At 53.6% G+C, this 15,235-nt stretch overlaps 1 protein-coding gene across 1 annotated transcript in view; it reads right to left on the bottom strand.

Annotated features, from left to right (window-relative positions):
* Positions 1-278: 278 nt before the first annotated feature.
* PRCC (proline rich mitotic checkpoint control factor) overlaps positions 279-15,235 on the bottom strand; it is a 30,109-nt gene continuing 15,152 nt past the window's right edge. The window contains exons 2-7 of the mRNA XM_051858531.3: positions 14,198-14,245; positions 11,634-12,200; positions 7,260-7,355; positions 4,878-5,021; positions 2,339-2,404; positions 279-724 (exon numbers count right to left, since the gene is read on the bottom strand). Coding sequence (XP_051714491.2) covers positions 638-724; positions 2,339-2,404; positions 4,878-5,021; positions 7,260-7,355; positions 11,634-12,200; positions 14,198-14,245 — 1,008 coding nt within the window. The 3' untranslated portion in view covers positions 279-637. The remainder of the gene's footprint in view (positions 725-2,338; positions 2,405-4,877; positions 5,022-7,259; positions 7,356-11,633; positions 12,201-14,197; positions 14,246-15,235) is intronic.

Genomic DNA, 15,235 nt, shown 5'->3' on the forward strand with positions numbered 1-15,235 from the left:
GCCTGGTCGGGACCTGAAGTCTCCAAGCTATCTGTGTAGCTGCTGAGCTCTCGGCCTGTGACCAGCAGGGTACACGTGAATCGGCTCTGGGGACAGACACCACACTGCACTCCCTGCTGGAGGCAGCGCCAGGCCTAACCACTCTTTCGTGCCCCAGGAGCTCCCGACTTCCCCCAGGCTCTGGAGACGCCTGAGCTCGGCAATGGGCGGGCAGCTCAGACGGCCTGCGGAGCGCTTTCCACGTGGTCAACCCGGAGCGCCAGCGACAGGGCAGCCGGTGTCTGTCAGACTGAAGGTTTTATTTGAACAGACATCCCTGGTTTAAAAAAAAAAAAAAAAGTAGCGGGGAGGGGTCACCATCTCAACACACGCAGAGGGAGCAGAGCGCCCGTCCCGGACCTCAGCGCTTCCCCTTAGGCATGGCTCGAGCCTTTGCTAGCTCCAAGACAGAAAGGAGCTGAATTTTCTAACTTGTGGTAAGAAAAATCTATCAAATATGTTCATTCTCGCAGAGGCGAGGGCTGGGTCCTCAGGGAGCAAGGTCCTGGGCTTGGAGCAGCTGGGGTCCCAGAGGCTGCGCCGGGGGCCAGGCCAGCTGGGCTGGCAGGCGGTCCTGGGGGCGAGCAGCTCCAGAGCCCTAGAATCCGTATTTGGCTTGGGTCTGACGGCGGCTGAGCTTGTTCTCCGACCAGGTGTTCTTCAGCTCCAGCTCCCGCTCCTTAGCCTGCAGCAAGAAGGAGGGTGGGGCAGTCAGACGGGGATCCTGAGAGACACTTCCATCGCGCCTCCCCAACTTTAAAACAGTCCCCGATCCTAAGAGTTACAGGGAAAGCCGCAAATCCCCTCAGCCACACAGAAGCAGAAGGCCAAGACTATAAGAAAGCAAAGCGAAATCATCCCTTTCAGAAGCTAACAAGGTTTTACCACAAAAAATACTCAGGAATCCCGATATATCTCCTGGTAAAATTAAAACCAATGGGACAGGCACTGTGGCATAGCAGTAAGTCCGCCGCCTGCAGTGCCAACATCCTATATGGGCACCAGTTCAAGTCCTAGCTGCTCCACTTTCAATCCAGCTCCCTGCTACTATGCCTGGGAAAGCAGCAAAGGGCACAGCCCAAGTGCTTGGGCCCCTGCACCCACGTGGGAGATCTGGAAGAAGCTCCTGGTTCCTGGCTTCAGTCTGGCCCAGCCCTGGCCTTTGTGGCCATTTGGAGAGTGAATCAGTGGATGGAAGCTCTCTCTCTGTAACTCTGCCTTTCAAATAAACAAAATAAATCTTAAAAGAATTAAAGCTGAAACACTAAAGTGGCAAACGGACAAGCGAGAACTAGAATTCGGCATCTTATAGGAGAACACGTCCGCTCCCTCAGAGAGAGACCAGAGCGGCAGAGAGGGGAGGCCACCACCCAACAGCGAGCGAGTCTGGAGACACCGCTGGGCTGCTGTGCTGGGCAGAGCGGAGGAGGGACCCCCGACAGCCTCGCCAGCTGTGCAAAACCGTGTGGCACAAGAATGGCGACTTTGTTCTGTCTCAACAACTCCCGGCTCTGCACTGCATTCTGGGAATGCACACACACCACCCTGGAACACAGGCTCCCCGAGCCCCAGGGTTATCTGACACCAGCCACAGTGTTGAGAATCTGGGTTTGACAAAGACTCTGCCTGGGCAAATGCAAATCGCAACCTAGGAAAAGAGTGCGCATGGGTTCCCCAGAGGACGGAGAACGTACAACAAGCAGATGGAAGCAAGATCTGCCCCTGTGCTGCCAACCCAAACGTCCGTACTTGGGCAGAGCCGGGGAAGGTCTTACTCATGTCTGTCATTGGCAGCATTTAGTTGTGTAGGCCTCAAAAGGATGTTCAATGTCAGACAAATACCTGCAAGCTGCCTGCTCAGAGCAAATAAAAACCAAGAACACAGTCTAGTTCGAAGAGACATTTTTTGGATTATTTCTAATTCTCAATCAAAAGTGCTGATGTTTCCCTCCACAGAAGTAGAAAATATAAAACCAACTTTGTTTCCAGTAGATGTTTTTGCTAAATTGGCAACTCAACTTTCAAGCTTTTTAAATTATGAGGGGAAAAACTGCTATTTAAAAGGATCCTAAGATAAACTAGTTCAGGCCCTCTGCAGTCACGTTTGGCGATCTGAATCCTCACTGACGGAGTTCACTGCATGGCCCGGCACCCGAGCATCTGCAGGCAGAGGTAGAGTCCCATCCCGCAGAAGCACACATCCCCCCCTAGCGGCCGCACGGAGAACAAGGCAGGACGCCTGAGAGTGGGCCAAGTTCTGAGCAGCCTAACTCCTGAGCCAGGACCTCAGCCCTCTCACCTGATGAATCAGATACGTGATCTGGTGTTTCCGCCGCTGCTGGCCTGTTGGTTGTTCACCTTTCTTCTGCAAGGGATGAAAACAGCAATTAATCCCGGGAAGAAAAGCAGTGTCTCCTGCGCCCGCAGACAGCGTAGCTGAGCACTGGGAAATCAACCTCAGAGCCCAAATCCTGGGGCAGAAGAGCCAGCGTGCAGCTGTTTTTGTCTGTATGCTCATCAAACAGAAGCCATTATGCAAAAAACCCAAGCTCAGAATACTTGCCTGAAATAGCCGCTAACGTCCCTTTCAGACCGGAAATACTCGTGAGGTCAGGACCGGCTTGCTTCAACCCCACCTCAGCTCCGGCACCGAGCGCAGGGCTCTGTCCACAGTGGGCCTGACACCCATGCTGCTGCCTGCAGTGTCCAGGGCAGTGTAGGTGCCGGGCGCAGGAGCTCCTCACCCCTTCCTCTAGGCCCTCTCATCCCTGCACCCTGGCCCCAGTAGGCACAAAGGTCTCGCCATCTCCTACCTACTGCTCACTGAACTCTCTCACCAGTGCCCTTCGGCTGAGGCCCCGCCCCCCAGTTCTAGTGCCAGCAGCTCCCCGGGCTTAGAAATCTCATAGGCACTCCACCACTCTCCCGTCTCCCGGCCCCACCCACAGCTGTACTGAGCCCCCAACCAAACTTGGACGCAAATGAGTTACTGTTAAAGACTATCCTGGCCTGGGCTTTCATTCTGTGGTTTTCCTGTCCTCTGAGAGAGTCATTTCAGGCTAGAAGCTTCCTAATCAACCCCACCCCACTCCTGAAACTCATCTCCAGAGTCTCCTCCATTCCTAGGTAATCCATCTGTGCTGTCCTCGAACCTCAACTACGCTCTCAAACTCCTCCATGGCAGGGATCACAGCTGCTTTTTAAAAACCGAGGTCTGGGGGCCAGCGCTGTGGCGCGGCAAGCGGAGCGGCCACCTGCAGTGCTGGCATCCCATGTGGGCGCCAGTTTGAGTCCCAGCTGTTCCATTTCCAATTCCGCTCTCTGCTATGGCCTGGGAAGGCGGTGGAGGGTGGCCCAGGTCCTTGGGCCCCTGCACCTGCATGGGGGACCGGGAGGAGGCTCCTGGCTCCTGGCTTCAGATTGGCAAAGCTCCTGCTGTTGTGGCCATCAGGGGAGTGAACGAGCGGATGGAAAATCTCTCTGTAGCTCTACCTTTCAAAGAAATAAAAAACCTAGGTCTGGGGCCAGTGTTGTGGCACAGCAGATAAAGCTACCGCCTGAGATGCCAGCATCCTATGGGCACCAGTCAAGTCCCAGCTGCTCCACTTCTGATCCAGCTCCCTGCTAATGTGCCTAGGAAAGCAGCAGAGGATGGCCCAAGTCCTTGGGTCCCTGAACCTACATGGGAGACCCAGAAGAAGATCCCAGCTCCTGGCTACGGTCTGGCCCAGCCCTGGCCATTGTAGTCATTTGGGGAGTGAACCAATGTATGGAAGATTTCTCTCTCTCTGTCTCTCCCTCTCTGTACCTCTGCATTTCAAATAAATAAATCTTTTAAAAAGTAAAAAAATTAAATAAAAAATAAAAACCTAGGTCCACACAAAGAGATGGTGGGAAGAAAACTTGGAACTGGGAAAACAGCAAATGCTTGTCCCTTGCTGCTGTGTGGTGTCCCCCCCATGTGGCAGGTACAACGTTAAAGCCCACAGCTCCACTCCTGGCCCGCAGTGAGCACCAACAGCAGCCATCACTGTGTCGTCACTTTCGACCTGCAGCTACTCGGCCTTGCTCACCAAAGTGGTTTTTCCAGTAAACAGCGATGGATCCGAGCTGATCTAACCACAATCCTTTGCTCTGTCCTGTATGACCGCCAGCATTCAGTTAAAACAAACAGCCAGGGCTCCGATGGCCATCTGTGGTCACAGAACAAAGCGAAGCAAATGGGAGGGCGAGGGGAGAAGGGAATAAAATCCTCGACCTTGGCCTTGCTCGTGCTGGGAGCACATCCAAGGCTTCCCCACGTCCTCCCCACTGTGGCAGGCACACAAATGTCCGTATCTGCTGCACTCAGCTGCTGAGTGAAGAGACGCTCACGGCACTGAGACCGAGCACTGACAGGGCAGGCGTGTGCAGAGGGAAATGTGAAGGAGAAATGCGTCTGACAAAATGGTGGCAGGCTACAAGGACAAAGGAGAGGGGTGGCAAGCTTGTAACCGAAAAGATGGGCCGAGCTAGGCCCCACTTCTCAGGATGAGAGAGGGCCGGGGCTGCAGAGAGGGCAAACCAGCGGGGCAGGAGCAAGCACACGTCAGAGCTCTGCCCAGCCGCTCCATCCAGCAGCGGACTCCTGCACCGGCTGGAGGGCAGCTTCAGGCTGCAGAGTTCTAGAAGGCAGCAACTCTCAGAGGCTCAGTGCAGACCTGGCACCGGGGGCAGCCCGTGTGTGCTAAGGAGTGGTGACAGTAACAATGGGGTGTGGGGACAGGACGGGGAAGAGAACAGATTTTGCTTTGGAGCCTCCCACGCTGACCACCCCCTGGACCTTTCTCCTCACTCACTTTGCTGAACGACTTCATGGTCTTCTCTTCCGTCAACGACTTGGTCATCCACTGCTGGGCCCCACTGAGCTGGTCATCACCTTTGATCTCCACGAAGTTGATTTCCTCCCTCCCCCGGTTCCTCTTGCCCTGTAGCCGCTTAAACTGGAAAAGAAAATGCAGCAGTGAGAAATCTGAGTGAGGGATCAGGAGACGCTGCTAAGGACCTGGAGTCTACGGAAGGCTCTGTGACCTTGACAAGCCCACCGCCTGCAAGTCCCCTCCTTGCTGTACTTCCTTCCACCTGCCACTGACCTCGCTGCCTGCAGACCAGACCAAAGGCCACCTCTCAGAAGGTCTCGTTGAGCCAGGGGAAGGGAAGCAAGAGGTCTCCCCGAACAAGTGAGTGCAAAGAACCAAGAGTATGAACTGGTTCCCTAATTACATATAAATTCTAACTGCCCAAAAGGACTGCACACAGTTTTCAAATTATTAATTCAGGGCCAAAAAGGAAAAAACAATTCAAGGATCTCTCCTCTAAACACTGGTTTTTCATCTCTATTCCTTCTCACTGGTTCCACATCACCAAATCAGAATGCTCCAAACCAGAGCAGCTGTCAGCGAGGGAGAACTGAGCTGGGTAGAGGGGGGCGCAAAAAAACAAAACCAAAAAAGGGCCAGCAAATTATCTAGGAGAGAGCTCCTCTTCCCCATGCTTCAAAAAGACGTAAATCACACCCCAAGTCAGCCAGAGAAGTCAGAGAGGTGCTCCCATACATCCAAAACAGAAAACTCGGAGCAGACATTGAGGTACAGTAGGTTAAGCTGCCACGTGCAATGCCAGCATGCCATACTGGAGGGTGGTTTACATCCAGCTGCTCCACTTCTGATCCAGCTCCCTGCTGATGCACCTTGGAAGGCAGCAGGTGATGGCCCATGTACATGGGTCCCTGCTGCCCACCTGGGAGACCCAAATGGAGATCCAGGTTCCTGACTTTAATCTGGTCCATCCATGGCTGTTGTGAGCATTTGGGGAGTGAGCCAGCGGTTGAAAGATTTCTCTTTCTTTTTCTTCCTCTCTGTGTTACTTTGCCTTTCAAATAAATGAATGAATCTTTAAAAAACAAAAACCAGAAAACCTAAACACTTCCGTGAGACCAAGGTCCTCGTCTGAATGTTAGTGAGGCCCCCTGGGCTCACTCTACCTGTAAGATACTGACTTTCACCAGTGGACGCGTTCCCAGCTGCCTCCTGGGCTTAGGTCAGAAAGGACCCCACCATGGAGCCTGCCACACAAACTACACCTGGAGGAGCGGCTGAGCACGGCATCAACCCCAGGCCCGAGCATGCAGGAGGGACACCCTTCCGGGAAAAGGCAGGCGGAGGAGAATTACGTCTCCAAGAGCCTCCACACCAACACAGCAGCGGTCTCCACTCTCTCCTGACAGGCTGTGACTCCCCGAGGGCTCTCACGTGACCCCAGAGCAGCAGGCACCATTCCTCCTACACAGGTTCCCAGAGGCTCCGCAGGGGGACAGTCATGTGAAACACAGGGGTTATTTAACATAGCTGCTGGGGGTCTCCCAAAACCCATTCTCTCCAGGAGTTTAGCTAGGCATGCTACCACCCAGTGGGAAGCCCACATTCCCCAGCCCCCCCACAACTAGCTATGGGCATGCGAACAAATTCTAGTCAGCAAGATGCAAGAGGACGCGCGACACGTTTGGGACTGGCGCTGTGGTGCAGCAGGTTAAACCTCTGCCTGCAGTGCCGGCATCCCATATGGGTGCTGCTTCAAATTCCAGCTGCTACACTTCAATCCAGCTCCCTACCAATGGCCTGGGAAAGCAGTGGAAGATGGCCCAAGTGCTTAGGGGCCTGCACCAACATGGGAGACCCAGAAGAAGCTCCTGGCTTCAGCCTGGCCAAGCCCCAGCCACTGCAGCCACTTGGGGAGTGAACCAGTGGATGGAAGACCTTTCTCTCTGTCCTTCCCTCTCTTGGTCTGTAACTCTGCCCCCTAAATAAATAAATCTTCAAAAAAAAAAAAAAAAAGGATACTTCCACAGGAACCCTCAAGAGTCTCCTAGGAAGGAAGAGAAGGCACCCCTTCCTCTTCTGCACCTCCAATCCCGACATGGTAGCTGAGGCTTGGCTGCTCTCACAGTCCAGGGAGAGCAAGCTATGATCACAGAAAGACTGATCCCTGACAACTCTATGGAGCTGCTACCCCCACCTCCTGCCTAGCTCTGGTCTTCTTTTATGAGGCCAACTAAACCTCCTGTATTCCCTTATATACGCCACCATTTTGTACAGCTTCTCAGTCACATGTTGCCCCACCTAATCCTAACTGATACAGCTGTGCTAAGATTTGAAACCCAGAGGCCACAATGGTTCACTTACTGCTTCGTCATCGATGAAGGAGGCATCAGGGGTGATTTCCTGGGGGGGAACCAGGGCCGGGTCCTGTGCAGGATAGTAGCCACCACTGTAATAATCCTGCAGCCAAGGAGAGAGAAAGCCACACCAACTGAGAGCACAGTGAGGGGGACGAGGTCTGCGAGAATCAGTGCCCTCCCCACAGTCCCCGCCAACAGGCCAGCTGCAGGTCCAGATCCCAACGACCTGCCCTGCGCTCCGAGAACAGTCCCTGCAGCTGCCTGATCTGCACTACGCAGACATGGGTATGTTTTAGGAAAGCGTGACAAGGAATAAAGACACTCCCTCCTGCTTCAATCTGCGCCCCACTCCCTCGGCTGCCTCCCAAGAGCGCCTCCTGCTGCTTTCTCCTCCCCTCACCTTCCCTCAGCCCCACTGCTCTCGCTCATCAGCCCCCAGGGCGCTGTGCCGTGGGCAGGGATGAGAGGGTACAAGGCCAATCCTGCTCTGCTTCCGCCCAAGGCCCTCTGGACACAAACAGACTCTCTGTAGGGGGTGGGCAGGCTGTGGATCTCTGCTAAGAAACAAACCACTGTTAGGGAACCAAGGGATTTACAAAGCTGAGAACAAACTAGGTTTATGGTACTAGATTTTCAGCTCAGGAATCTGATTCCCCACAGACACAAGCTGCTCAGCTACTGCCATGGACTCCCAAGGAAGAGGGGGTGGAGCGAGGGCAAGGTCCCCATGGCAGCCACAGGGCTGCCTCCTCCTACTTTCCCACCTTCACCCCAAACTCCCAGAGATGCCCTTCTAAGAACATTCATCCTATAATGGGTTAAATGGGAAACAAGTTTAATAGTCACTACAAAAAAATAATATAAAAATCCAGAGCAATTAAGAGTATTGATCTTCTGTAATAGTTTTCAATAGATACGTTTAGATTTCAGAGTCAGGGTAGGTATTTGGCACAATAATACAATGCCACTTGGGAAACCCACAGCCCATATTAGAGTGCTGGGCTTGAGTCTTGGTTCCTCTTCTGATTCCAGTTTCCTGCTAACATGCACCCTGGAGGGAACAGGTGATGGCTTAAGTACTTGGGGGGGGGGGGTGCCGTGGCTTACATGGTTAATCCTCCGCCTGAAGCGCCGGCATCCCATATGGGTGCCGGGTTCTAGTCCCAGCTGCTCCTCTTCCAGTCCAGCTCTCTGCTGTGGCCTGGGAGGGCAGTGGAAGATGGCCCAAGTGCTTGGGCCCCTGCACCCACATGGGAGACCAGAAAGAGGCACCTGACTCCTGGCTTCGGATCAGTGCAGCGCCGTGGCGGCCATTTGGGGAGTGAACCAATGGGAGGAAGACCTTTCTCTTTCTCTCTCTCTCTCTCTCTCTCTCTCTCTCTGTCTATAGCTCTGTCAAATAAAAAAAAAATTAAAAAAAAAAAAATACTTGGGTCTTGCACCCTTGTGGGAGACCCAGATTGAGTTCCAGGCTCCTGGCTTTGGCCTGGCCCAGCCCTGACTGCTGCATGCATTTGTGGAATAAATCAGCAATGGAGATCTCTCTTTTTAACTCTCTGCCTTTCAAATAAATTTTTAAAACATGTCTAAATGAGGGGCCATAGCGAGTTAAGCTGCCACCTGCAGCACCAGCATCCCATTTGGTCACCAGTTCAAGTCCCAGCTGTTCCACTTTTGATCCAGCTCCCTGCTGATGCAGCTGGGGAAGCTGTGGAAGACAGCCCAAGTGCTTGGGTCCCTGCATCTGTGTAGGAGCCTAGAAGAAGCTCCTGGCTTCTGGTTTGGTCTGGCTCAGCCCTGGCTGCTGCAGCCATTTGGGAAGCAAACCAGCAGATGGAAGACCTCTTTCTCTGCCTCTGCCTCTCCCTCTCTGTAACTCTGCCTTTCAAATAAATAAATCTAAACAAAAATTTTTTTTTTAATTTCTAAATCAAATCATGTCAGAGTTCCCTATTTAAAGTGCTTCAGGCCGGCGCCACAGCTCACTAGGCTAATCCTCCGCCTTGCGGTGCCAGCAAACCAGGTTCTAGTCCCGGTCGGGGTGCCAGATTCTGTTCTGGTTGCCCCTCTTCCAGGCCAGCTCTCTGCTGTGGCCAGGGAGTACAGTGGAGGATGGCCCAAGTACTTGGGTCCTGCACCCCATGGGAGACCAGGAAAAGCACCTGGCTCCTGCCATCGGATCAGCGCAGTGCGCCGGCCGCAGCACGCCAGCTATGGCGGCCATTGGAGGGTAAACCAACGGCAAAGGAAAACCTTTCTCTCTGTCTCTCTCTCACTGTCCACTCTGCCTGTCAAAAAATAAATAAATAAATAAAATAAAGTGCTTCAATTTGCAGACTACCTCAGTGTGTTGATAACTGCACATGGAACTCCAATGTCAGCCCCAGTCATGTGGCCATTTCAGGAGTGAACCAGCAGATCGAAAATCTCTTTGTCCCCCCACCCCTAATTCTTTCAAATTAAAAAATAAATCTTGGGGCCAGTGCTGTGGCACAGTGGGTTAACGCCCTGGCCTGAAGCGCCGGCATGCCATATGGGCGCTGGATCAAGTCCCGGCTGCTCCTCTTCCGATCCAGCTCTCTGCTATGGCCTGGGATAGTAGTGGAGGATGGCCCAGGTCCTTGGGCCCCTGCACTTGCATGGGAGACTCCAAAGAAGCTCCTGACTCCTGGCTTCAGATCGGTGCAGTTCCGGCCGTTGCAGCCAACTGGGGAGTGAATCAGATGGAAGACCTCTCTCTCTCTGCCTCTCCTCTCTCTGTATAACTCTGACTTTCAAATAAAAATAAATAAATCTTTAAAAAATAAAAAATACAGGCCGGCGCCGCGGCTCACTAGGCTAATCCTCCGCCTTGCGGCGCTGGCACACCGGGTTCTAGTCCCGGTCGGGGCACCGGATTCTGTCCCGGTTGCCCCTCTTCCAGGCCAGCTCTCTGCTGTGGCCAGGGAGTGCAGTGGAGGATGGCCCAAGTGCTTGGGCCCTGCACCCCATGGGAGACCAGGATAAGTACCTGGCTCCTGCCATCGGATCAGCCATTGGAGGGTGAACCAATGGCAAAGGAAGACCTTTCTCTCTGTTTCTCTCTCTCACTGTCCACTCTGCCTGTCAAAAAAAATAAAATAAAAATAAAAATAAAAAATACATCTTAAAAAAAAGAGTGCCAATGTGTTGCTTGTTTGCTGTATGTACATTAGTGGTTTCTTATTTTCTAACAGCATTTTTTTTTATTTTTTTATTTTTTTTTTGCTAAAGAGGTCACTCATCATCTTCCTCCCTCCTTCTGACAACAACCTTGAGGGAGATGGCCCAGCTCTGAACAACCTATAGCATTCAACAAGGTTTAACAGCAAAGATTTAGGAAACACACTTGTTTTCAGAGTCTTTGGTCAGAACAGGGTCCCCCCCAAAGCCCACCTGGCCTCCCTCTTCACGCCTAGACTGAAAATAAGACTGACACCAGAGAACCGCAGTGGATCAAAGGGGACTCCTGTCACCCAACCATCCCCAGCCAGCAGTCAAACTTCCTCCGGCTGCTGAGTCCCCCCACCTCTGGGAGCCCTCTCCTACTAAGAAGGCTCTGATTACCAGAAAGTTCTTTCTTAAATCTAGTCACAAGCTGGCATCCTACGGTTTCTCTGAGGCCACACAATCTAAATACCTCTTGCAGATAACACTTGAATACAGCATGTGACTAGAGATAGTTATAATAACCATTTATTGAGTACTTGCTATGTTGCAGGCACCATTATACTAAGCTAATGCAATTCTCCCAGCAACCCGATGAGGCTGCTATCATATCCCATTTTGCCGCTGAGGTCTTGGACTTGGCAAGGCAGGTAAACAATCTGCCCAAACTCACGGAGCTTGGGATTCAGAACCCACACTGGCCAGGATGCATTCCACCACTGCCTTCTCCTTCCAGGGCACCTGCCACGCCCTCCCAGCTTCCGACTCCATCAAGGCCTCTCCATCAGCCCCACAGATACCCCTTCCTCAGCTGCCCTCTTCCTCCCTGCTTTCTCAGTACTCTCCCTCTCCCCAGGCGCTTCTGGGGCTACTTGCGAGAACCTAGGCCACAGCTGCCTTGTCCTCTCGTCCACACCTGAGTTTCTCCTGTACTTTGGGCTCAGCACCTGGCCCCCTCCCTTCTCCCTACACCTTGCAGCAGCTCCCACACAGGGCTGCGATTTCAGAATAAAAGTGTTAGTTACGAAGTTCACCCTGCCAGACTTTAAGATCTGGGCACCTGACATCACAGGGTTTAGAACACACGTAGCAAATTCCGAGGCCTGACGGCAGCAGGTCAGTTCCGTTCCACCCAGGTGACGGCACAGGGGCCTCTGGCACTGACAGGCCTGCCCTCCGGGCCCCTACCCACCTGATAATAAGCACCAGCAGCATTGGCATCGCCGTATGTGGAGAACTGATTGTAGCCGTAGTCGTCCCCAGGCTTAGGCATCCAAGGAGCCCCACTCGAGCCTGCCGCCATCTTGAATTCAAGGGGGGCATTGGCTGCGTCGTCCTGGAAAGCGGGCTCTGGCTCCGTGCCTGGAGGCAGCTCTTCAGGGACGGCGGGGAGAGGGTAAGGGTATGGCTCGACTCCCGGCGGCTCAGCCTTGTCAGGGAGGGAGAAAAAGTTCTCGGGGGCTACTTCCTCGTCGCTGTCATCCTCCTCCTGCGTGATCTGCTTCGTCACCTGCAGGGCAGCACTCTTGGCGGCAGCCTTGATGGCAGAGGGCGACGGAGTGGTGGTTGTAGTGCCCACAACAGGGGCAAGAGAGGAAGGCTTGGTCTTAGAACCCAGTCTGGAGGGCTTAGTCTCAGAGGGGCCATCCGAGGGTTTCCGGGAGAAGGCGTGGGGCAGGAGCAACCTGTTAGTCTCTTTCACAGTCAGGTTTTTAGGTTGGGGAAGCAAGGCAGACAAACCAGTCCCCTCACCGGATCCCTGATGAGCCCAGGTTTGGGCAGGAAGGAAGAAAGACAACAAGTGGAATTTCATATCAGGAACCAGCGACACAGCCAACAGGAGTAACAGCTCCACTTTCAGCCCAAAATCTCACCAGCCTTGTTTCCACCATCCCTCCACCCACGCAGGCCATCCAACCTGGGCCTGCCTCCTCCGACCTCAGGCCCTTCTGCGGGCTGCACGTCTGAGCAGAGACACCACCCTTCTTCCCCCGCCCCTCCCCAGCCCAGCTCCACTGGCCCCAACGCCAGAGCCTTCCCCAAATCTGTGCTGCCAGCAATTCCATACTTTCATCTCGCATCACCCCTCCTCCCAAAGAGCCTAAGTCTGTCTCCAGCCCGTCACCTCCCTCCGTGGCCTGAAAGGGCCTCCTAACATAGGAACCCACCTGTCCTGCGGGTTGCCACCCCAAGTCAAGAACAAACTGTCCAAAAGAGATCTACATATCAGGTACCCGAAGGCCCCTGCCTGCCCAAGGAAAGCCCTATGGAGGTGGGACATTAGCTTGCTGATGCCAGAGTCAAATACTCAACTTAGCAACATCTAAACTAAGTGGCCCAGCCCACCCAGAACTCCCACTGCTCCTAAGAATCTCACAGACTCCGCTCTTTGCATGTCAAAAGGCCAGCTTGGTCTAACCATAGGGTGAAGGGGCGCTGACTGGCACCCGGTGTCACTGTCCTAGAGTCCCAGTGTGCCCCAGTCCTCAGGCAAGAAGTGCCCTGAATGAACAGAATAAGACCAGGTCAAGTGGGCGAGGCAGGAGGCCTGTCCTGGGTGGAGGGCGGGCTCCTCTGCGCTGGCAGTGCGCACAGGTCTGGGTCATGGGAACCCGTGAGGTGTGGTCAGAGCACATCCTCAGGCTACCTCTGAGCCTGCGACCTCCTCTATAGCGCTGGGTCCCCACTGCGCCCCTCGGTGCCTTACCAGCCTATGCTGCCTCTACCCCCTCATGTCTCCCTGTGCTCTGGAACCCTGCTCTTGGCTTGTGGGGCGCCTCCTGGGCCAGTCTACCTCCTCCGGGAAGCCGTCCTGGCAACAGAATCACTGGCCTCAGCCTTGGCTCAGCAGCTCCTGCCATGACTCCTCCTCCGTCGCACTCACTATCAACACGGACACCACACTACCCCTGCCAGTTGTCTCCTAACTTGCGCACAATCCCGTCCTTCTAAGGCCTCTGCCTTGGCAGAGTTAGCAGGAGGGGCAGCATCAGCATCACAAACCCGAACCCTGGGACAACCACCTTATTTATTTACTAAGGCAGGATGGCTTTTGCTTCTTCCTGACACACATGATCAACACGAGGTCAGAGTGTCACCAAGTGTGGGCAGAACAGGAAGAAGCTTCTGGGGGCCAGAATAAAGGTCCTGGGACGCGGGGGAACACACACGAGCAGCAGGGACAGCACCCAACAGCACCATCTGGGTGAGGCCTCACGGTCAAGAGTGATGGGTCTGACCCCAAACTCTGCCCCTGTAGCTGTCTCTGCTTGGGCCAGTTCCTCGGTTTTTTCATATGGAAAACAGGAACGAAAATGACACTGCTTAGGCACTACTGTGAGGGTGACGTCAGTTCCGTGTCAGGAAAGCAGAGAACAGTGCCTGGTTAACAGTCAGTGCTATTTAAGTATGTAGTTCCCAGGATAAAAACATGACTGGGACAAAGCAGACAAATTTTAAAATACAGATACTCCCTAACATCGTCGATCTATCCATTTATTCGGCCCTCCTTAAATAATCTGAAATGTGAAGAACTGAACCAAGTCCCGCTCCATCTTCCTGCCACTGTTTGTCGACTGGCGGAGGTGACACCATTGCACCAAAGCCACATGGGGAGAAGTCGCACAAGGAAAACGAAAGCGCACACCTACACCTGCTCTTGATCTGACGTGAACGCTGCTGGGCCCTGCAAGTGCTGTCTTCAGGAAACCACGCGGGAAGATAAGACCCGGCTCCTGGGGGGGACACAAAGCTTACCTGAAGAACAATTTTCTTCTTTGTGGGTTCATCTTCCTCGGAATCTGACTAAGAGAAAAAGAAATGGAATAAGGCCTCCCTGTTTTAGGACAGTGGAAGAACCACGTGACACAAAGCCCATAAGCATCAGGGTTGTCTGTGCAGCCCCTCCACAAGGGCACAGCCAAACAGCGCGGCTTCCTTCCTGATGGCCAAGAGCTTCGAGAACAGGGCATGCTCGCCGTCCCAGCGCCTCATTCCCCTCCCCTGGACTTGTTGCACAGCCTTCTTGGTGTCAATTTCTGTTCTGTTAAATTAAGACTATTTCCTTCCATTTGGTCCTTGGTGGGCAGAAAAGGCCATCCCCTCTTCTTCTATAAATCTGTCCGCTGGAAGATGAATGGTATTTGGCCCACAATCTCACCCAATCTAGCTTCACTTAAAACCACTTACACAGACTACATAACCACAGGGCTGGGGAGCTCCGGTGGGATTAAGCGGTGTGTTAACTACTCTTCTATGAGGCATTAAAGGTCAAAGCCTTTGGAGAAATCCATTCCCTCTCCGAGTATGATCTATTGTCTGCCAGACAGAGCTGCCCACCATCAGGAAGAAGGCAGGCAAATGATGGCTGTGAGGATTTGGGGCAAGACGGGAGGTCACAGCGCAGTCCCCCAACGCAACGTGACTGCTTCTAAGAGGCAGCGAAGCTGAGAAGTATCAACACTTTATGCTCAACACAGTTCCTCAGCACCCTCAGCTGAAGAGCGATGCGGGGGCCGGCGCTGCGATACAGCAGGGTAAAGCCGCCACCTGCAGGGCCAGCTTCCCCCGGGCGCCAGTCCATGTCCTGCTCCACTTCCGATCCAGTTCCCTGATAATGGCCTGGAAAAAGCAGCAGAAGATGGCTCAAGTGTTTGGGCCCCTGCCACCTAGACCCAGATGAAGCCCCTGGCTTCAGCCTGACCCAGCGCTGGCCTTTGCAGCCATCAGGGTAGTGAACCAGTGGATGGAAGGTCTCCCTCCCCCTATAACTCTTTCTTAAATCTTAAAATAAAT

This window comes from Oryctolagus cuniculus, chromosome 7 (genome assembly GCF_051225735.1).
Source record: "Oryctolagus cuniculus isolate XC-2025 breed Fujian yellow rabbit chromosome 7, ASM5122573v1, whole genome shotgun sequence".
Classification (NCBI taxonomy): Eukaryota; Metazoa; Chordata; class Mammalia; order Lagomorpha; family Leporidae; genus Oryctolagus; species Oryctolagus cuniculus.